The sequence below is a fragment of the Fragaria vesca genome, linkage group LG3 (assembly GCF_000184155.1).
Source record: "Fragaria vesca subsp. vesca linkage group LG3, FraVesHawaii_1.0, whole genome shotgun sequence".
In the NCBI taxonomy this organism is placed as follows: Eukaryota; Viridiplantae; Streptophyta; class Magnoliopsida; order Rosales; family Rosaceae; genus Fragaria; species Fragaria vesca.
In genome coordinates this window covers 26,765,756-26,784,840 of record NC_020493.1, presented here as the reverse complement: position 1 = coordinate 26,784,840, position 19,085 = coordinate 26,765,756, and the positions used below count along the sequence as shown (strand labels likewise).

Sequence of the window (19,085 nt, the reverse complement as noted above, 5' to 3'; positions counted from 1 at the left end):
ACAGTTCCGTGGGTGTTGGCAATGGATTATTGAATGTTAATCTTGGTGAGGAAAATATGTATGTGGAACACAGCTTTGCAAAATTGCAAGTGAATATTGAAATGGAGCTGGACAAAATATGGAAATCAAAGGTTCATGTCAAATGTGGAAGTGAATGGAACACAAAAGAATGTGATTCTACTGTTAAAGAAGAGCTCAAGCTTGACAATGAGATGCATGATACTGTTGATGACAAAGGTGGAGGACTTGCTACTCATCGTGTAATTGTTGATGCTTCCCTTATGTCAACTGAAATCTTGTCATATGCTACTCGTGTTCCCATGGAAACTGAATAAGAAGAGGGAAATGTGATCATGAAAAATTAAAAAGAGCCATCCAAAATGGATAGTCCAAAGCAAGGAAGTGAACCACCTTCTGATTCCTTAGTGGGAAATACTAAACTATGGTTTCATGATTGTGTGACCAATGTTGCACCTGGTAACAATATATCTAATGCATTTCAACACTCTGCTTCTTTGGCACAAGCAGTATATTCATTTCTAAGAGAGCATCAGGAATCAACATATGAGTTCCTAATTCTTGTTGATGTGACTCAACTCTCTTAGTGGAATATGCAAAACAAACTAAGGTTTTGGAATATCTACCCCGACTTGATGCTATCCTGCTAATTCCTACTAAATCTGGTCTCAAGCTCGCCAACAATATTGTAGTATGCTCCAGCGGCACCCAACCTCGAACACAACTGTTGTCTTGGTTCATTCTTTTCTTTGAACTTGGTAATTTTGAGATTGAGGATCTTGTCCCATTTTATGCTGCTCACTCACACACTCACAGTACTACTAGCTAGTATGATCGATCAATTAAGCAGGCCGCCACCGTCTTGCAAAGCAGCATTGGCAGAAATCAGTCAAGTGATCCATACCTTAGTCTCTCAGGTACTCATTACCATCATTTTCCACCCTCAATATTTTCCAGCAGCTTTTGATTGGGTATTATGTGACTTGGTCAAGCTCTATGTCATGATTTATTGTACATTAAATAATTATGTTGGAGATTTTCTTCATGATGTGAGTGGGTTAATGGGATCTGTTGTGAGCTGTCTTGTTGATATGTATGCCCACTGTGCAACTTTTTGGACTACTATGATCAATGAATATGGGATGCTTTGTCATGACAAGTAACTGTTGAAATGGTTAGAATCAGATATGCCATCACCTATCTCCACTACTCATTTCGGGATACCACATACTGATATGATATCAAGCTCAGCTGTTAATGTTCCTATGGCTGCCCCAAATTATCTAGAAATGGTTCCAGTGACTTCAAAGATTGGTTTTCAATGGTCAGTGCTAAATTATGGTTATATGCTGAACAACTATCATGGGAATAGAAAGTATTTCTCATTTGCTGGAGCTTATAGTTATGCATCCCAGGATTGCAATTTTATGATTCAAAATGGTGGACTCATGACTCGAATTGGTGGTCATATGGGTCAAAATGGTTGCTATGTTTATATTCCAACACTTTTTTAACGCAATGAACTCCCTAGTTATAGCTCTCTCTCTAGTTCCACTCAAAGATATCTTAGTTTATAAGTTGGGTAAAATATTGTATAGTCCTTATGGTTTGAAGTTGACATCTGTTTAGTCCTTATGGTTTTATTTTAATCTGAATAATCTTTAAAGTCACGATTTTTCATCCAAATAATCCTTATGGTTTTATTTAATCTAAATAGTCCTTAAAGTCATGATTTTTCATCCAAATAGTCCTTATAACCTTTAACTGAGAAAATTGTCGGAATGACTATTTGGAATAAAAATCATGACTTTAAGGACTATTCAGATTAAAATAAAACCATACGGACTATTTGGATGTAAAATTGTGACTTTAAGGACTGTTCAGATTAAAATAAAACCACAAGGACTAAACAGATGTCGACTTCAAACCACAAGGACTAAACAAATTTCAATTCTTATAAGTTTTTAGGATTTTTAGCGTTTTGCAATTTCTCTTCTTATTATTCTTGGAAGTTATTGACGCATTCTTTGTCTGTTCATCCAAAAAGTGTAATTTTAACTCTTTACTAAAGTTTAATTTTAGTTTCTATAATCTATATAGGGCAGCTCTGCTCTTGCAATTTGCAAAGCACCCAAGTACTGAAATGGAATCCGTAATAGGGCGCAAAGGAAGACATCAATAATTCAATTCATCAAGAAAAGTAATAATTTACAGCAACAGGCACATTAGAGTTCGAAAATGGTCCAGATGGACAGGGATTCAGGGAATATACTCAAAATAGATAATACTTGAATAGCACTACTTTGACCAACTTCATCCAACAACTGTCCATGGTGCTGAGATGAATCACCACATCCTCAAGTGAAGATAGCTTCATAAAAATAAAATAAAAAAAACATCCTCGAGGAGTAAACTTGAGTGGGGTATGAACTATGAAGTTCAGAACCGAAGCTACTTCAACTTGTTACTGAAGTCAGAAAGCTGAAGAATCTGAATCCTGGGAATTGTAGCAACTTCGTCTCTCTCTTTCGGTGTATTGTACCCCCAGTCGCCTAATAAAAAGTCCATACGAGCAACAAAAACCAATGAGTACCACGCTACAAAGCATAGACAACAATAATAAGAAATAGCTTAAGCACCTTAAGATGAATTTTACCTAGATACAAATTCCAACCAACCAATTCGGGTTCTTCAATAACTTTCTTCAGGGTTGCCAGTCTATCCTCCACAAAGCTGGTGAAAATCGCATTATTGATGTCAATCAATTAGAGTATTAAACTGGAGGATATCCAGCACAGAAGTGCAGAAGTTTGTCAAAATTGCAGTCAAGATCATCATATTAGAACATAAACTATGTCAAATACTGAGCAGAGAAATATCTTACTGCAGCTTCAGTCCTTGATGTTCTGGTTTCTTCTGAAGCTGCTTTAGTACTTCTATCTTGTGTTTGGAACTGGAGTTATAAGTGAGCAAAAGTTAGGACATTCCTCATGCATCAGTGAAATAGCAAATGCAGGCTACTAGGCTAGTACCAACTATCAAGTTAATGCACTCACCCGGATGCAACACTAAATATTCTTTCAGGTGGTAATGTAACTCCTGCAAGTTCTCGCAATATCACCTCAGCAAATGGGCTCTGCATGTAAATGAAGAGAAACTATGGTTTCCAAACAATGACAAAGGGAAAAGGTCTAATCTAAATGAGACTCAGACAACTGCTTATTCATTATGAACAAATGAATGACATCAGACTAAACAGAATTTTATTTCCTCAATCTCAACCATTTCAATATTGGTCTCAACTTAAAACATTAGAAAAAACAAATGCTTGTATAAGGTCCACACCTGTTTCCCGGTGACGATGTAGATGGTTGAGGTTGCCGATTTAAGAGCATCAGCAACACCTGGATACAATCTGCAACCAAAGCCTCCCTACTTAGTTAAACATAACAATAACACAAACTTATGCTAAACCAGTTATATAGCAAGACTCTGAATTTCACTCTCAATTGCTGATCAAGCTCACCTATTTGCACCAATCCAAGTCCCCAAGTCCTGGCCCTTCCACTCATCCCTGACCTTTCTAAATAAATTCTCAAGAGACTCCTTATCCTCACCCCATTCATTCCGAAGCAGAATCTTCAACTCTGACCAATTCTCCACTATCCCCTCCACCGTGAGCCCTTCTGCAACTGATGACTTCCTTAAAGAAGGAAGCCTCATCTCCAAAAGTAACCTCACAAATAGAACAGTCTCATGCCTGGATTGCATTACAGGTCTCACCTAATCCATCACCCATTGTTCCACAATCAGATTCATCAATAAATACCAACATGGGTTTTGTGTGATCAGGTATTGGAGGACTTACTATGCGAATTTGATCAATAATCCAATCCTCTAAACTTGAATCCACATCGTTGAACAACGTTGGCCATCTCACTTTAGCAGCCTGCACATTACCATTCAATCAAATTATCAACCTTTGAAGCATATAAGATACAAAGTTCAGAAGAATATATATAAAGGTATAAACACAAAAACACTACCCTGGCAGCAGAGGCATAGCTCTCACCGCAGCTATCACACAGAACACCGTCGAAATCCAAAGCGTACAAATCCCCCATTTCTGCTTCCTGCTCTGAGTCTCCGCTTTCAGTTAACATTTGCTGCTTATTTATACATGTTGGAGGCCAGAGGCCCCATCTGGGGATTTCGAGGAAGTTTGGTCGCAACGACCATTATAGCCCCAATAGCATTTCGAGGAAGTTTGGTCGCAACGACAAAACATCACTTAGACAAGGACAAAGAAAAGGGTGAGAAGTCTGACAGTGATTGCCACCTGAACAATTGAGTATGGAGGGGGTTTGGTCAATTCTTTCGTCAACGAAAATGCCATGAATTAGCTACTTAATTCATGTGCAAGGCATGTCAGGGTAATTAGCTACTTAATTATGTAAAAGTATATAAGTCTATAGCCCAGGGAGGAGTGAACTACCCTCCGTCCTTGGCTGTCTGTGATAGGAGGAAGTGGACTCTTCAGGTTTGCTAGGGGTTATGCTCTATTAAACACTCGGTTGTTCAATATCTCTAAAAGTGACAATGCTATAGTGGAGTATAATATCTATGTCTTGCATTATTGAAACTAGCTAGTTGCATGTTTCATCAGTTGCTAATTGAAACTACCTAGTTGCATGTTAACGAAATGTTAATTAGAGCTTAATGATGTTTAGTGTTTAATTCTATCTAGTGTTGTGCTATCCAGCTATCACTCGAGTTGTGGCATGGATATTTCCATTTGTGTAATAAGAGCTACAAGTTTGTAGAAGTTTTATCTTTCTGTAATTTTTTGACATTCTGAGATCAATACAATTTAAGATTTGCTTCTGCTTTCTTTTTCTAATATCATATCTACAATTGATTTAGTCCATCGATTTTTTTAAAATCTAATGGTCAAGAAACGGTGTCAAAATTAGTGTTAAATGTAATGTCTCATGAACCAGACCCTAAAAAGACTCTTAACAATGAAAAAGATGATGATTCTCTATTTTCTTTATTATCTCTCTTTTTTCTACAGTATACTCTATAGCATTTATTTAAAATTTCGCTCAAATATCTGACAAATTTCAGAAAAAGAAAAAAAAATATATTGACTAGATTCCATCTCCTGCCTACAAATTGTTCTTAGCTAAAAGTCTGTCTCTCACTCTCATAAAAGTAAAAACGAAAATGAATTCTCTATGCACCTCTCCACCCATTTGATGTAAAATCTTCCAAAAGACAATGCTGCAGTAAATACTATGCGAAGTTGCCGAAAAGTTTGCCAGCATAGAAACTTATACAAAATTCCATCCAGAATTAACAGTGATTTTCTCTGCATACATAAATTTCTACAACCAGCTTTGACAAAATATGGTTCACTTTTAGGACCAAGCTCTCAACCATTATCATAACTAACGGCATTTTGTATCTTCACTTGGCGCTCTTTCTCTTCCTTGATTTCTTTGCCTGAGATTTTCCTTTCTTCTTTGATGGATTCGTAAATGGTTTCTGCTTCTTGTTTTCTGGTTTTGATGGTGCTGGCTTCCTCTCTTCTTCGTCCTCATCTGAAAGGGACTCACTTAAAGGCTCGTCTTCTTCGTCAGAGCTGAGGACCAACTCCTCAACAATATCTTCATCAATGGCTACCCGTTCCTCTTGCTCTGTCTTTCTCTTTTTCTTATTTTTCCCATCTTTAGGTTCTTTTTTCCTGCAAAGTATGACAAGAAAATGAGAGAGAGAGAGAGATTTGTTTTCTAACACAAATTGAAAAACAGTCGTTACAGTGTCTGTATTGTGTGTTCTATGTGAGAACATGGGAAGAAACATGACTTGACACAAAACATGTATACTACACACATACGCACACAAACACGCGCAGAGAGAGAGAGAGAGAGAGAGAGAGAGAGAGAGAGAGAGAGAATAAGCAAAACATACTTGGTATCAACTCCAGGTAACCAGGACGAACTGAACACAGTACTGGCTTCCTCGTCCCTAGTGTCATCTTCTTCATCACTCTCTTGTATTTTCCTCTTTCCAAACACAGCTGAATTCTCCCCCACAAGAACACTGGAACCAATATGCTTATTAGAATAAAGGAATATTAATATGACAATATGAATAGGAACCCAAAAAAACAGATCTCAGACCTGGATTCCACCAATGAATCATATCTTTGTTGTGCTATTTGGCGTAGAGTTGTAACATACTGGGATAGAGGGCTAGCCTCTGATTTTTTCTCCTCCTATTAAAAGATATAATATTTCAGTTTCTTCGTCATCATATCAAAATCAAATGAAATAAAGAGGAACCAACATAGATGACCAAGCTATAACATGACAGATATCATTAATATGTGTAACATTACCCTAACCATATCTTTTAAGATACAGGAAGATTTTGATTGTTCAATTATTTAACATATTGTTTAACAAGAAACCAGTAACTACACTGATTGTCTAAAATTCAAACGTGTCAAAAAAATTTAAAAAAAAACTAAAACAAATAAAACAAAACTACTCAAAGTTATAAATCAAACCCAGCATGGGTTGCACTCTTGATTCAGCTGCTGAAAGCACAGATATCCAATTATCCATACGCTACAGTAATACTTTTATGTTATTTTTACAAATACAAATTAGAAGACCACAATCCTGTTATTGAACAGAGGTCAGAAGTAACATTTTACAAATACCAATCCCAAGCCAACAAAAGCAGGAAGAAGTAGCAACTCATCAATGATCTATAACATCCCAGATACGGGACTTGATCATTGAATTGTATCAACATAGAAGCATACAAAATAGGTTTAGGGAAAGTGAAACAAGAAATTAAGGAAGTGCTGACCTCAAGAAAAGATACAACTGCAGGATCATTAGGTAGAAATGAGATTGCCTTGCGCCTTTCAGTTATAAACTGTGAATTAGCCTCGATCTGGGACATAGAATAGCTGAATATTAGCTCTGAGTACACTACCCCGCATCTAAAAGATCAATTGTTATAGCATACAAAATAGTAAAATAACAGTTCCATCACTCAACAGTTCGCATATCTCAAGCACAAGTAAAGAGAACATATGGTCACTCTGAGTACATACCTGACGTATAAGCTCCCTTGTTGCTCTCCGAAACCTTTCAACTTTGGTGGATTTGCAAAAGCTACGCAATCGCACACCTGGTATAAAGGACAACTCGGGGAAAGCAATGGAATAGCTCCACTGCGCTAAATGCTCAGCAAGCTCATCAACAACAGACAACACACATGCCTCCTGAAAAGCTCGGGTCTTCAAGGTTGGCTTGCTAACCTGCAATCAAAAGACTCCAGATATTGTAAACCATATAACTGTAACAGAAAATTAAAGTGGAGAAAACTGTCTGTGTTCGAATATACCTTAAGTACAGTACGCAAATCAACAGCTTTGCCTACACCACCTGTGGTGGGCCTATTCAATTCTTTCATTTCAAGCATGTCCAAAAGCAACATAGAAACTGGCGTGAAAGTACCCGTGGACGCAGCAATTCGATTAAGCATTCTAATACAACGCAATCTAAGAGGCAAATACCTAGCAGTTGGAACTAAACGTGCTGCCCCATAGATTATTTGGGCCAAGGGATATACAACAGGCCTAAAGTCAGCTTCTGAGCCGTAGGCACAGACAGCTCCGGTCCAGAGCTCAAGGCAGTTCATGAACTTCCACTCATAAACCTTTCGAAATGCTTCCTGGAAGACATGCAGCAGCATAAGTGAAATGCAATAGATATAGCACATCTAGTAGATAAGCTCTAACTTAGTAAATTTTACTTTTTGTTAATATATCTAAAATAGTCAATAAGAAAGAATTTTGCACCCTTTGATGCAAAAGCTAAAATTTGAATTATGAAAGGTGTTTAGTTCTCAAATAGTCAATAATGCAAAATTATGAAATGTCTCTTGTGCCTTTAAGAGACAAAGAAAGAATTTGTTAGGATGATCATTCTTAAGTTCAAGGAAGAAGATACATGCCGCAGCCAAACAAAGGCTCAATTAATTCTCTAAAAGTGGATACTACCTTAGTTTTTGAACTTAGTGCCTCTCGCAAAATCATTGCTAATTGCCGAATAAAAACGAAGGCATGTTGATATGCAGTGGGGAGGTCTACTCCATAAAGTTCAATTACACAATTTCCAAGAAATTGGACATGTTGTAATTTTGCTGCATTCATAAACTGGCAGTTCAAGACATATGCTTTGTAGATCCCCTTGAAGCATTCATCTAAGCAATCAGATCCGAGACGAATGCACAGATCTCTTAAAAATAGTAGGGAGGAAATCGGGAGGGCACCTCCACCTAAACCCCACAAATCAATGGCAGTCTGCAAAAAGCAAACAAAACTGTTAGCTTTAATTTAATCAATTTGTGATCAAAGAAATTAATGTAGTATATATTATGTATACTAAAAACAGGCAAGCAATCTGAAACTAATATATTGTGTACACTGGAAATTCTAGCAAACAGCTAGGTAGGGTATGTGAGGGGCTTCAAACACCAGACCACATGGGAGAAAACTATCAGCATGATAATTCCTAGTAATCCTCTTTGGTCTAAATATTCTTGGTCTGATTGTGGTGTGTACAACAAAATGGTATTGGCAAAAATATCCTACTGATAAATGGTAATGGAAAATTGTAAATGACCTACTATGTGTCTATATCAATGTCACAGAAATCAAATTACAGCACATAGAAAAACATTTGACGCTAAACACACCGAAGTAGACTGTATGCTTTTGAAGTTTGTTGTACAGACCATAATAATCCAACTGTAGTGTGTACAACAATGTGGTATTGGTAAAAATAGGGATGTACACCGCACAATCATGCTCCACATTGGCACACTCTAGACCTCCATTGAATTATACTAATACACTCCACAATTTCATGTTCATTCAGGTAGGGATATAGATTGAGCAATAAAATTCCAAAATCTTGTAAAAGAACGTTAACAAAGGTAACTATTGGAACCAGAAACCCATCTGTAATGTATCGATTTCAATCTCCATAAACTCAAGCTATAACCATAAGCAGTACAGTAGTAAAGCCACAACCACAAAAACAAAGAAATTTAGACAGAATATTACATTGAGTGCATCATTGAACTCACCTTAACATACTTCCGCAGGAGAATTGGAAAAGCAGCCAAAAATATGGAGGAATGTTTAAGACGCCGTAAAGTAAATGATATCATGTCTGTATCAGTCATTTGACGCAAGACATGTAAAGCATTTCCAAGATATGACTTCACTAAATGGTTGTAGTTCTTCCATCTTTTTGTGGTCATAAGATCTATAATGGTCTCTTTCTTGCCGCCAAAGGCAGGGAGCTCCAACAAGTTCCGAATTATTCCATCCATATTATTAAGAACAAATACCATCACTTTATTGAAGACACTGCTAGACATAATACTAAAATCTAGCGTAGACTCATCCTCTTTATCATCACCGTAGTGGCAGGCAGTGCGGAAAGCTTTCATAAGAGAATGAATAGCACTCAATTTCCCAGTTTCTTGAATCGTGTTGCACCAAGAATCAACCATTTCAGTAGTCACAACCTTTTTAGGTGTGTCCTTTCCCTTCTTTTTGACTTCATGATCGATAGTCTCTTCATCCTCTTCTATCTCATCACCTTCTTGCGTCTCTTCGTCTTCCAAGTTAGTATCGGAATCATCCTGCATAAAACAAGGACAGACTCAATTTAGTATCCAGCATCATTGAGCAATAACGAAACAGTAAAGCACAGTCTCGCATACTCACTTCAATGTCCTCATCAGCAAACTGTAGAAGTTCCTCGCCATGCTGTTTCAAGTAATCATAGAACTCTGGGTCCTGCAAATACAAATACAACATGGAATTTAATTCTAGGCTAAAAAAAAACACGCTATTATCAATCAATTCAACCACAATAACTTCAAAGACCACCTCTGCATTCACCACCAATGTAAAATCTCAATAACTTCACACACTGAACACTCCATTAAATTGGTAAAAATACAAATTTTTATACATTTCTACATTCGAAACTAGAATTCCCAACCTTTTCATGAAGTCTTTCAAGTTGTTCCTTATGCTCTTTTGCTTCACCTCCAGACTTGGAGCTTTTCCCGCTTCCCTCATCACTTTTCCTCTTCCCAAGTTTCGATTTTTTCACTGATATTACAATGTAAGCTTACTGGGTTAGCTAAATGAAAATCAGATTGACTGGTTGCAAAGCAGAACACCATATAGAACCAACAAAGATACAACTTTGATGAAGAACCTGGGTTTTTCGCTTCCATGGCACCAATGGGTTGCTTAATTCAATCTTCTATTATGAACCCAAGAGCAGCAGAGACAACCCAAGCACGCCCAATTTGAGAATATGGAGAATTGGAGTGGGAAAACTTCTACCTCTATTGCTCTAGTTGGGAGCCACCACCTAAAACCCTAAAATTTCAGATATTAGGGGTTTTGACCGGGTTTTTGACTTTCCTTTGTTGAACTTGTTTGGGTTTTAAAGATTTTGGGCCGGGAGTCATGTATATGTGGGCCTTTGAATAACTTCGTTTAGCCCAATGATGAATTGTGATGACCTAATGCGCTATCCCTCTATTTGAATAAATATCATGTTGTTATAAAACTCAGGAAAATTTTAGTATACAATATGGTATAACATGTCTCACAAAATATGTGGTTATTATTGATTAAAGAAACAACTAAATGGTCATTACATGACTATTTACCTCTTCAAAATCTCTCATATGTCATACAATTAGACATATTTACAATAGATATATCATACCATATGATATGATAGACAAACCCATAAAACTCAAACAACAAAAGATAATTACATACATTTCTCTACCACGGACCTAATGCACGATACATCGATTAATAATACTTAATAAATAATATCGATGAAAATAGCAGGTGAAAGAAGCAAATTAATGATGATGAGTATGTGTCGTCTGAAATTCACATTACTCATGTTCAACACTATTCTCCATCACAACATGTTATGCATTCTTCTGCCATCAATAAACTTTGATATAACACATGCAGAAGAATTGCATCGTCTTAAAGTACTTGTGTAAACACGAAAAATGTTATAACGAATAACAGAAAGACACGTGTACAAAATAATATATTTGTATTGATTGAATTTGTGGGTTACAATATCTATGGGTATTCTTTTAACAAAAATGTCTTTTGATTCGATCTCCAACGTTGATTTGATCTAAGGGTGACGAGCACTTGATCTTGTATTAAAATGTTGTGGTTTGAACTTCTTATCGTGTTGACGATTTGTACGTAGAAGAAAGTTGACCAAGGGTCGTAGAGGCTTGATCTTGGTCAAATTTGGGCCACGAGAGGTGTCACGTGGTGAACGTTCTTCGGCTTGATAGCGGATGAATCGGCACGTGTGTTTGGTGCTTGTTGATTCTCCACGAGCTTGTTGAAGAACTTGGTAGAAGTTTTGATTTGTTGAAAGGCATGAAGACAAGGGTTGATCAAGGGTTGTAGAGGCTTGACGTTGATCGAGTTTGGGCCACGAGCAGTTTCACGTGGTGGTTGCTCTTCGTCTTGTAGTTGGCGAAGATGTCGGCTATTTGGCAGCTTGGTGACTCTTCGGGATTTGACAACTTCTAGGCTTGAGGTTGATGAAGAATCGGCTATTTGGCAGCTTGATGATTCATCAAGGGTTTTAGGAGAATTCTAAGCTCTCGGGAGTAATTTTTTTCTCTTGTCCGTAAGTCCTCCTCTTGATATGAGAGAGGATATTTATAGTGTCAATGCTTCTCCGTAAATGGAATGCATAGAAGTCACCATTTGAATTGTATTTCCTTAATGATATAATTAATTCAATCACTTTTGATTGATTGATTCAATTATTCAATTTACCATAATTAAATCACTCATTTTTAATTGATCGATTTATTTATGACTGATAAGGTATTTCACCAATTGATTAAAATGTCCGACTTCTTTTTAGATTGTCACACCCCAATTTCCGAAAGATAAATTTCAAAAATTTTGGCATGATATATCCTAAAATATTAAAATCCCAAAACCTGTTTCAACAAAAATCAGGGAAATAAACTCAATGCGTAAAGTAAATTTACACACAACACCAAATTGAGTTAAATTACAATTCCTTGTTTACATAACTTGAGAACAAGAAAAAGAAACTCTCACATGAGTTTAATGAATCATAACCCAGTGTATATAAAAAGAATATACAATGAACATCCAAAACCCGACAAAAAAACCCTGCCACTAAGCCTCCACCCCAACCCTGCTGATTCTCACCTGCAGGTCTAACCCCTACACCAAGAATGGTGCACCGGGTTGTAAACAACAAACCCGGTAAGCTAAAAAGCTCGTATGAGTAAACTCAAAACAACATAACATTTAATCACATCCAATATTCACAAGAGAGATTGGATCAATAATTAAAAACCACACATCTAACACATTACCCAAGAAATGTACCCATGAGTCCCAGATATTTAATAAAATACCCCTCATGACCTACAACAACACTATGTGTACCCATGGGTCCCAAATACCATACAGTATCTCCCATGACCTACACTGACAGACGGACTAGAGCTCTATTCCTAACCGTAACCAATCACCCGGCCAAAGGCTTGGAACCCGGTTTGACTGTCTAATATCAATACAAAAATGATAAATAGCATCTTAACCGCAACCAATCACCCAAAAAGGGCTTGGAACCCGGTTTAGCTATTTATCCAACAATCATAATAATTTTCACAACATTATCCACAACAACACAATATCACAATTATTATTCTCAACAACATAATATATATCACATCATTATTCTCAACATCACAATATAAAGAAAACTTGTTTTATCTTACCTATGAGCCGTTGGCGATCAAGCTCATATAATTTTAAAAACAATTAAAAGCATAATATTAAAACCAACATCATCATCATTATCATTATATAACCATAATATCCTTAGGTTCAAAAGTGAACCTTGGTGAGGTTTACTCACCTAAATCTCCCGCTGCAAATTCCACAACAGACCAAGGTAAACCAACACAACTTCACAAATCACCTAAAAATAGCACAAATAAAACCTTAGTAACTAAAACACAAAAGGTTATCACACTACCCTTAACTAACCCTTAGTTAGTTAAAGAGATGACAACTTTCCAAAGTCGTCGAACTTAGAGACCCACAAAGGCTGCCTCTAATCCTCAAATCTTACCCCAAACCTCAACCAAGCCTACACAAATAAACTTAAGTCCTAACATGCCAACCTTGCCTAAAATCTAGCCATACTACCACTCAACAAGCTCACAGCAACAAAGACTAGCTAACCACAGGAAGCTAAGGCCGCAACTCAGCTGGACGCGTCGCCACACGCCGCCACAAGCGGCGACGAGTGGGCCCCACGCGCCACCCCAAACTTTCGAATTAGGAGAAACTCCCAACAGCAAAGTTGAAGCTTGAAGCAAGGGGAACAACTTTCATATCTGTGACTTCGACCAATTTTGGCCGGAACTGGCCGGAAACTTCCCCGAACAGTGACCAGAAAATCACTCTACAAAACCTGCAAAACCGGCCTCAAAACCTCAAAAACTTGCTTCAACTATGCCTAGACACTGCTAAGAGGAAGAGGGGATCAAGACTCACCTAAACTTGGCCGGAAACGGCGTCGAAATCGCCGGTTTTCCGGCGGGACAGCAACAGCTCCGCCGCTTCGTGGCGGCTTCCAAGCGGCGGGACAGCCGGCGGGACTGCTCCAGAAATGGAGAGGGCTGCTGTGAGAGTCGAATGGGACCGGTGGCGTCCGGTTTGGTGGCCGGAGGAGGAAGAACTCGGCTGAAGAAAGTGAAGGCTCGGGGAGCTCGGGTGGGAGGAGAGAGAGAGGAGGAAACTGATTTTAGGGTTCTAATTAATCCCACACACAATTTTCTACTTATACTCTTTTCAAACCCGAAAACAAACTTCCTCTGAACATAACTTCTTCATACGACATCCGTTTTAGACGTGCCGCATGTCTACGAACTCGTATCGACAAGCTCTACAACTTTCATGAAGGAAGTTTTCGAAGATAACTTACGGAAAATAAAGTCAACTTTTGGCCTATTAAAAGTCAAGGCAACTTTAAATAAACTCCCGAACTTCAACTTCGCATAAACCCAAGAATTTTCATGAATAATCCTTCATTAAAATAAGGGAATAAAATAAAGAAAAAATAGATATGAAAACCTAGGATATTACATAGATAATCAATTTGATTTGATTGATATCTGATTATCGATTGACATTTGATATTTGATTTTAATTGGGATTAAATGTTTTGTTGTTGACCGACCATTCACACGTTGCCACGTGTCAAATCCGACGACTTTTTAACTTTGCCAACTCACGAGCAACATATGCAATTTGTCGGGCCATGCGTCGTCCGAATAATTTAATGATTATTATTCTCGTTAAATTTATGCGTCTACAAATGCCCCCACTTCAAGGTGCGTCATAGTCATGTCGCTGTCACGTGCCGGAGACGCGGCTTGAAGTCCATGCTTTTGATTTGGACGATTCTGGGCCAACTTCTGGGGCTTAATGCATGTAGGAATTCTAGAATTTGTAAGAATTCTTGAATTTGTTGGGACTCCTTGAATTTATAAGGATCCACACATTTGTAGAGATTACTCAATTTTGTAGGGATTCTCAAATATGTTGATTTAGGTTGGTAAGATTTTTAAACACTGAATGTATATGGAAAGATCCCTCGATACATTCCTTCCTCACTATGATGACATTTTTGTCGCCTTTGGAATTTTATTTTGAACGCTTGAGAATCATGAGCAATCTACATACTTATTGGATTTGATCTTCATTTGAACAGCTTCCATATGTGACTTCGAATTTCCCCATATTGCAACTATATATCTTGAATTGGTAGGTTGTGAATGAGAGATGAAAGCTTTGCATTTTCTTATCAATGTTGCGTGGATGATAATCAGTGGCGAAGAGAACTAAGGACTAGTGGGGGCCCGTCCCCCAATGAATTTTGACAAATAGCAGCCAAAGAAGAGTTGTGCCCCCAGTAGAAAAGAAACAAATCTAAGTTTAGCTATGTAAAAGAGTAACAGTCCCACAAAAAACAATAAGAAACTTATATACTCTACTCTAACCTAATATTGTATTGAGAAGCCAATTATTGGGACCTCCAAATTAGCTCACTATACCTCTCATTCTCTCTACACATCTCTTTTACATTTCAATTTAAGCATTTGCTCACTAAACCTTATTTCAAATTCCTAACATAACCTTAGTTATTTATTAACATATATTTCAGTCAATGAATTACCTCTTATTCACTCAATAGACCTCTCATTCTTTTTTTTGTCTTTCCCTTTTTGGTTTTCAACATCCATTATCTCTACCTTCATTTTTTGATTATTTTTTTCATTCAAGAAAATGTTCTATCATGAACTATTCTATATATCTTTTTAATTGTTTTTCTCTTTTGTACATGTTATTTTTCCTCCATTTTTTTCTTTTGAATAATTTGATCTCTATTTTGTACCTTATAATAAATTATTTCAATAAATATATATTTTCTATAATCGATAGATATTAATTTTTTTTTTTGCAAAAATATTTATGCACCTTGCAATTATATACGTTCAACATGTATGATAATACAAAATTTTATGTCACATGATTGATATTGATTATTTTTTAGCTTTTATAAACTATATATATGCTTTAATAAAAAAATCGGAAAACAAAAATATATAAGGAAAATAATAAAGAATGGAATCAATTATTATTGAATTGAAAATTCAAAAGAGAATAAATATAATATTTCTTTTTGTATAATTATTGTCTTTAATAGTCTTTGTATATGAGGATATGTCATTTAATAATTCACAGTAGAGAGGTCTAGTGAGCAAATTTAGAGGTCTCAATAGCCGCATTCTAAAAAAACTATCAAAGCCTCCCAGTTTTTTTTTTTTTTTTGAAGATATACCTCAAACTCAAGATCAATCGTTTTCTCTGCGTTTGGTTCAATAATTTTGCCCCCAGAGAAATATTTTTCTCCCTCCACCACTGATGATAATCTCTCAATTGGTATAATTGATTACCACCTTCCAAACTCATTGGGTCTTCTACATGTAAGAAATCTTGCAATGGCTTGATAATCTCTTGACCAAATAGAAAAGTGAATGAATAATCACCTTATAAAATGGCACAGTAGGGGTTTGCCCTAATCACCATGTCCTCTTCCTTAGCTAGCCGTCCACACTTCTTCTTGTACTTTTTTTTAGGTCACATAAGAATATAAGATGCATGTCAGAGCCATGAGTGGAGCTTGATCAAGGTATGCTATATGGCTCCATGCAATTACGTTACACCATAATTAAATTAAGAATTAAATTCAGTTTACCCCCATGAAGTTTGGGAGTAACTTCATGTTAATCCTTATACTTTCAATTTCATCAGTTTACCCCTCAAACTTTTGAATTTTCCTCAAGCGTGACCAAATGTCCTATATTCTGTCCAAATCGGACGTTAATTGTTGATAATTTTAACCTTAACTGTGAGGCCAGTATCTAGAATTTGGGCAAATCGGATCTTATATGTCCAAAATCGAACCTTAACTGCTGATAATTAAAGGTCAATTCAAACAGAATATGAGAATTTGGGCACGGCAGACATAAATTGAAGAGTTCAAGGGGTAAACTGATGAAAAAAAAAGTGTAGGGACTAACATGAAGTCACCCCCAAACCACAAGGGTGTAAACTGAATTTAATTCTTAAATTAATATTCTTAATTGATCGATTTATTTATGACTGATAAAGTATTTCACCAATTTGATTAAATGTCTGACTTCTTTTTCGATAATCGATTTGATTTGATTGATATCTGATTATCGATTGACATTTAATATTTGATTTTAATCGAGATTAATGGTTTTGTTGTTGACTGACCATTCACACGTTATCACGTGTCAATTCCGACGACTTTTCAACTTTACCAACTCACGAGCCACATATGCAATTTGTCAAGCTAATACGTCGTTCGAATAATTTAATAATTATTATTCTTCTTAAATTTATGCGTCTACGACTTGGTTCTTCTTCTTCATCTACCTCATAGCTAGCTACGTACACTCTTTCATCACGATCTTACCAATCTTTCAGGGCTGCAAGGAGACCTAACCCTAGCTAGCCATGGGAGCCGATACCAAGTTCGAAGAGCAAAAAAGGACACGTCAAAGGCTGCCGGTTTCGACTCCGCCATTCACTCTGAGCCAACTCAAGAAAGCCGTAGCTCCACATTTCTTCAAGCGCTCTCTCCTCCACTCCTTCTCCTATGTCATCTACGACCTCGTCTTGGTCTCTCTCTTCTACCACATCGCCACCTCTTACTTCCACCTCATCCCTCATCCCCTCTCCTACATCGCATGGCCAGTCTATTGGATCCTCCAGGGCTGCACCCTCACCGGCGTGTGGGTCATCGCACACGAGTGTGGCCACCACGCCTTCAGTGACTACCAGTTCTTAGACGACGTCGTTGGCCTTGTTCTTCACTCGGCTCTGTTGGTCCCTTACTTCTCGTGGAAATACAGTCACAGACGCCACCACTCCAACATCGGATCGATGGAGAGAGATGAAGTCTTTGTTCCTAAACCCAAATCCAAGATCTCATGGTACTATTTTCTTTGCAACGTTATTTCAGTTATGTCAAATAACTTTTTTATTATTTGTATTTGGTACACTTACGAATTTAGGGTTTTGTGATTTCGTTATATGTAAAATCTAAAAATTAGGTTGATTGATTAAGCTAACGATCGGTTAATGTATTGCTTGAATTAGTTAAGCCAAATCAGGGCTTGGTTTGCTTTCTAAGTAATTTTTACGTACTCAGTTTTGTTTTGTAATTTTCCACCAGGTACAACAACTACTTCAACAATCCACCAGGCAGGTTGATCACTATTATCTTCACCCTCACCCTCGGTTGGCCGTTGTACTTGGCATTTAACGTCTCTGGTCGACCCTATGACCGTTTCGCCTGCCACTATGACCCTTACAGTCCCATATTTTCCGACCAAGAAACCCTTCAAATATATATCTCCGATCTCGGAATTTTAGTCACTGCTTCTGTGCTCTACCGCCTTGCAATGGCTAAGGGATTGACTTGGCTCGTACGTGTTTATGGGGTGCCCTTACTGATAACAAACGGGTTTCTTGTGTTGATCACATATTTGCAGCACACACACCCTTCACTGCCACACTACGACTCGTCGGAGTGGGATTGGTTGCGAGGAGCTTTGTCGACCGTGGATAGAAACTACGGGGTGCTCAATAAGGTTTTCCATAATATTACAGACACACATGTTGTTCATCATCTCTTCTCTACGATGCCACATTATAATGCAATGGAGGCCACAATAGCAGTGAAGCCTATATTGGGAGATTACTATGGTTTTGATGGGACTCCGATTTTCAAGGCTTTGTGGAGGGAGGCTACGGAGTGCCTTTATGTTGAGCCGGATGAAGATGCTCCTAATACGGGGGCTCGATCACATATGTTAGGTATGTTATATCAGGGGAAATTTAAAAACAAAACCGGGAGAATCTTACAGATAAAGTAATTTTAATTTCTTTAAACTAAATTTTATTCAAAATAATCTTGTTAAATCCCCGCCATTAGATTTAAATGAGCTTGATCCAAGGGTAAGTGACCAAAAGCTTCCTGGTCAGTAGGTGACCTGGTGAACGGGACTGATATATATATATATATATTATATATATAGGCCGGATATGGAGCGCACGTGCGCAACAGAGCTCCGTTCGCCACCGTCCGGCACCGACGACAGCGCGCCTGCACCCCAGCGAAATCTAGAAGCCTCCCTGATCACTTTCCCTCCTTGGCGAGTCTGAAATTATCTCGCCGGAAACTGGAATTCAGCGGACTCGCCGGGAAGGAAAAGTGATCGGAAACGCTACTGGAGTCCGCTGG

At 37.6% G+C, this 19,085-nt stretch overlaps 3 protein-coding genes across 4 annotated transcripts; 1 reads left to right on the top strand and 2 right to left on the bottom strand.

Annotated features, from left to right (window-relative positions):
- Window positions 1–2,225: 2,225 nt before the first annotated feature.
- Window positions 2,226–4,296, bottom strand: LOC101305350. 2 transcript variants are annotated; one of them, XM_004295102.1, is made up of 8 exons: window positions 4,065–4,296; window positions 3,887–3,967; window positions 3,545–3,801; window positions 3,364–3,433; window positions 3,075–3,154; window positions 2,903–2,971; window positions 2,675–2,751; window positions 2,226–2,570 (listed from the first exon to the last, which is right to left on the bottom strand). In XM_004295102.1, the coding sequence occupies exons 1-8, from the start codon at window positions 4,179–4,181 to the stop codon at window positions 2,470–2,472; spliced, it is 852 nt and encodes a 283-aa protein (XP_004295150.1). In that variant the 5' UTR covers window positions 4,182–4,296; the 3' UTR covers window positions 2,226–2,469. The 2 variants fall into 2 exon arrangements, with proteins under 2 accessions (XP_004295150.1, XP_004295151.1); XM_004295103.1 differs by having other exon boundaries at window positions 2,675–2,736.
- Window positions 4,297–5,457: 1,161 nt separating this feature from the next.
- On the bottom strand, window positions 5,458–10,497 carry LOC101301372 (nucleolar complex protein 2 homolog). Its single transcript, XM_004295089.1, has 11 exons — window positions 10,344–10,497; window positions 10,122–10,234; window positions 9,842–9,913; window positions 9,193–9,756; window positions 8,102–8,404; window positions 7,444–7,773; window positions 7,151–7,357; window positions 6,901–6,987; window positions 6,204–6,298; window positions 5,992–6,123; window positions 5,458–5,764 (listed from the first exon to the last, which is right to left on the bottom strand). Exons 1-11 carry the CDS (start codon window positions 10,360–10,362, stop codon window positions 5,488–5,490), a joined length of 2,199 nt encoding a protein of 732 aa, XP_004295137.1. The 5' UTR covers window positions 10,363–10,497; the 3' UTR covers window positions 5,458–5,487.
- Window positions 10,498–17,144: 6,647 nt separating this feature from the next.
- Window positions 17,145–18,746, top strand: LOC101309231 (omega-6 fatty acid desaturase, endoplasmic reticulum isozyme 2-like). Its single transcript, XM_004295116.1, has 2 exons — window positions 17,145–17,772; window positions 18,015–18,746. Exons 1-2 carry the CDS (start codon window positions 17,294–17,296, stop codon window positions 18,715–18,717), a joined length of 1,182 nt encoding a protein of 393 aa, XP_004295164.1. The 5' UTR covers window positions 17,145–17,293; the 3' UTR covers window positions 18,718–18,746.
- Window positions 18,747–19,085: the final 339 nt, after the last annotated feature.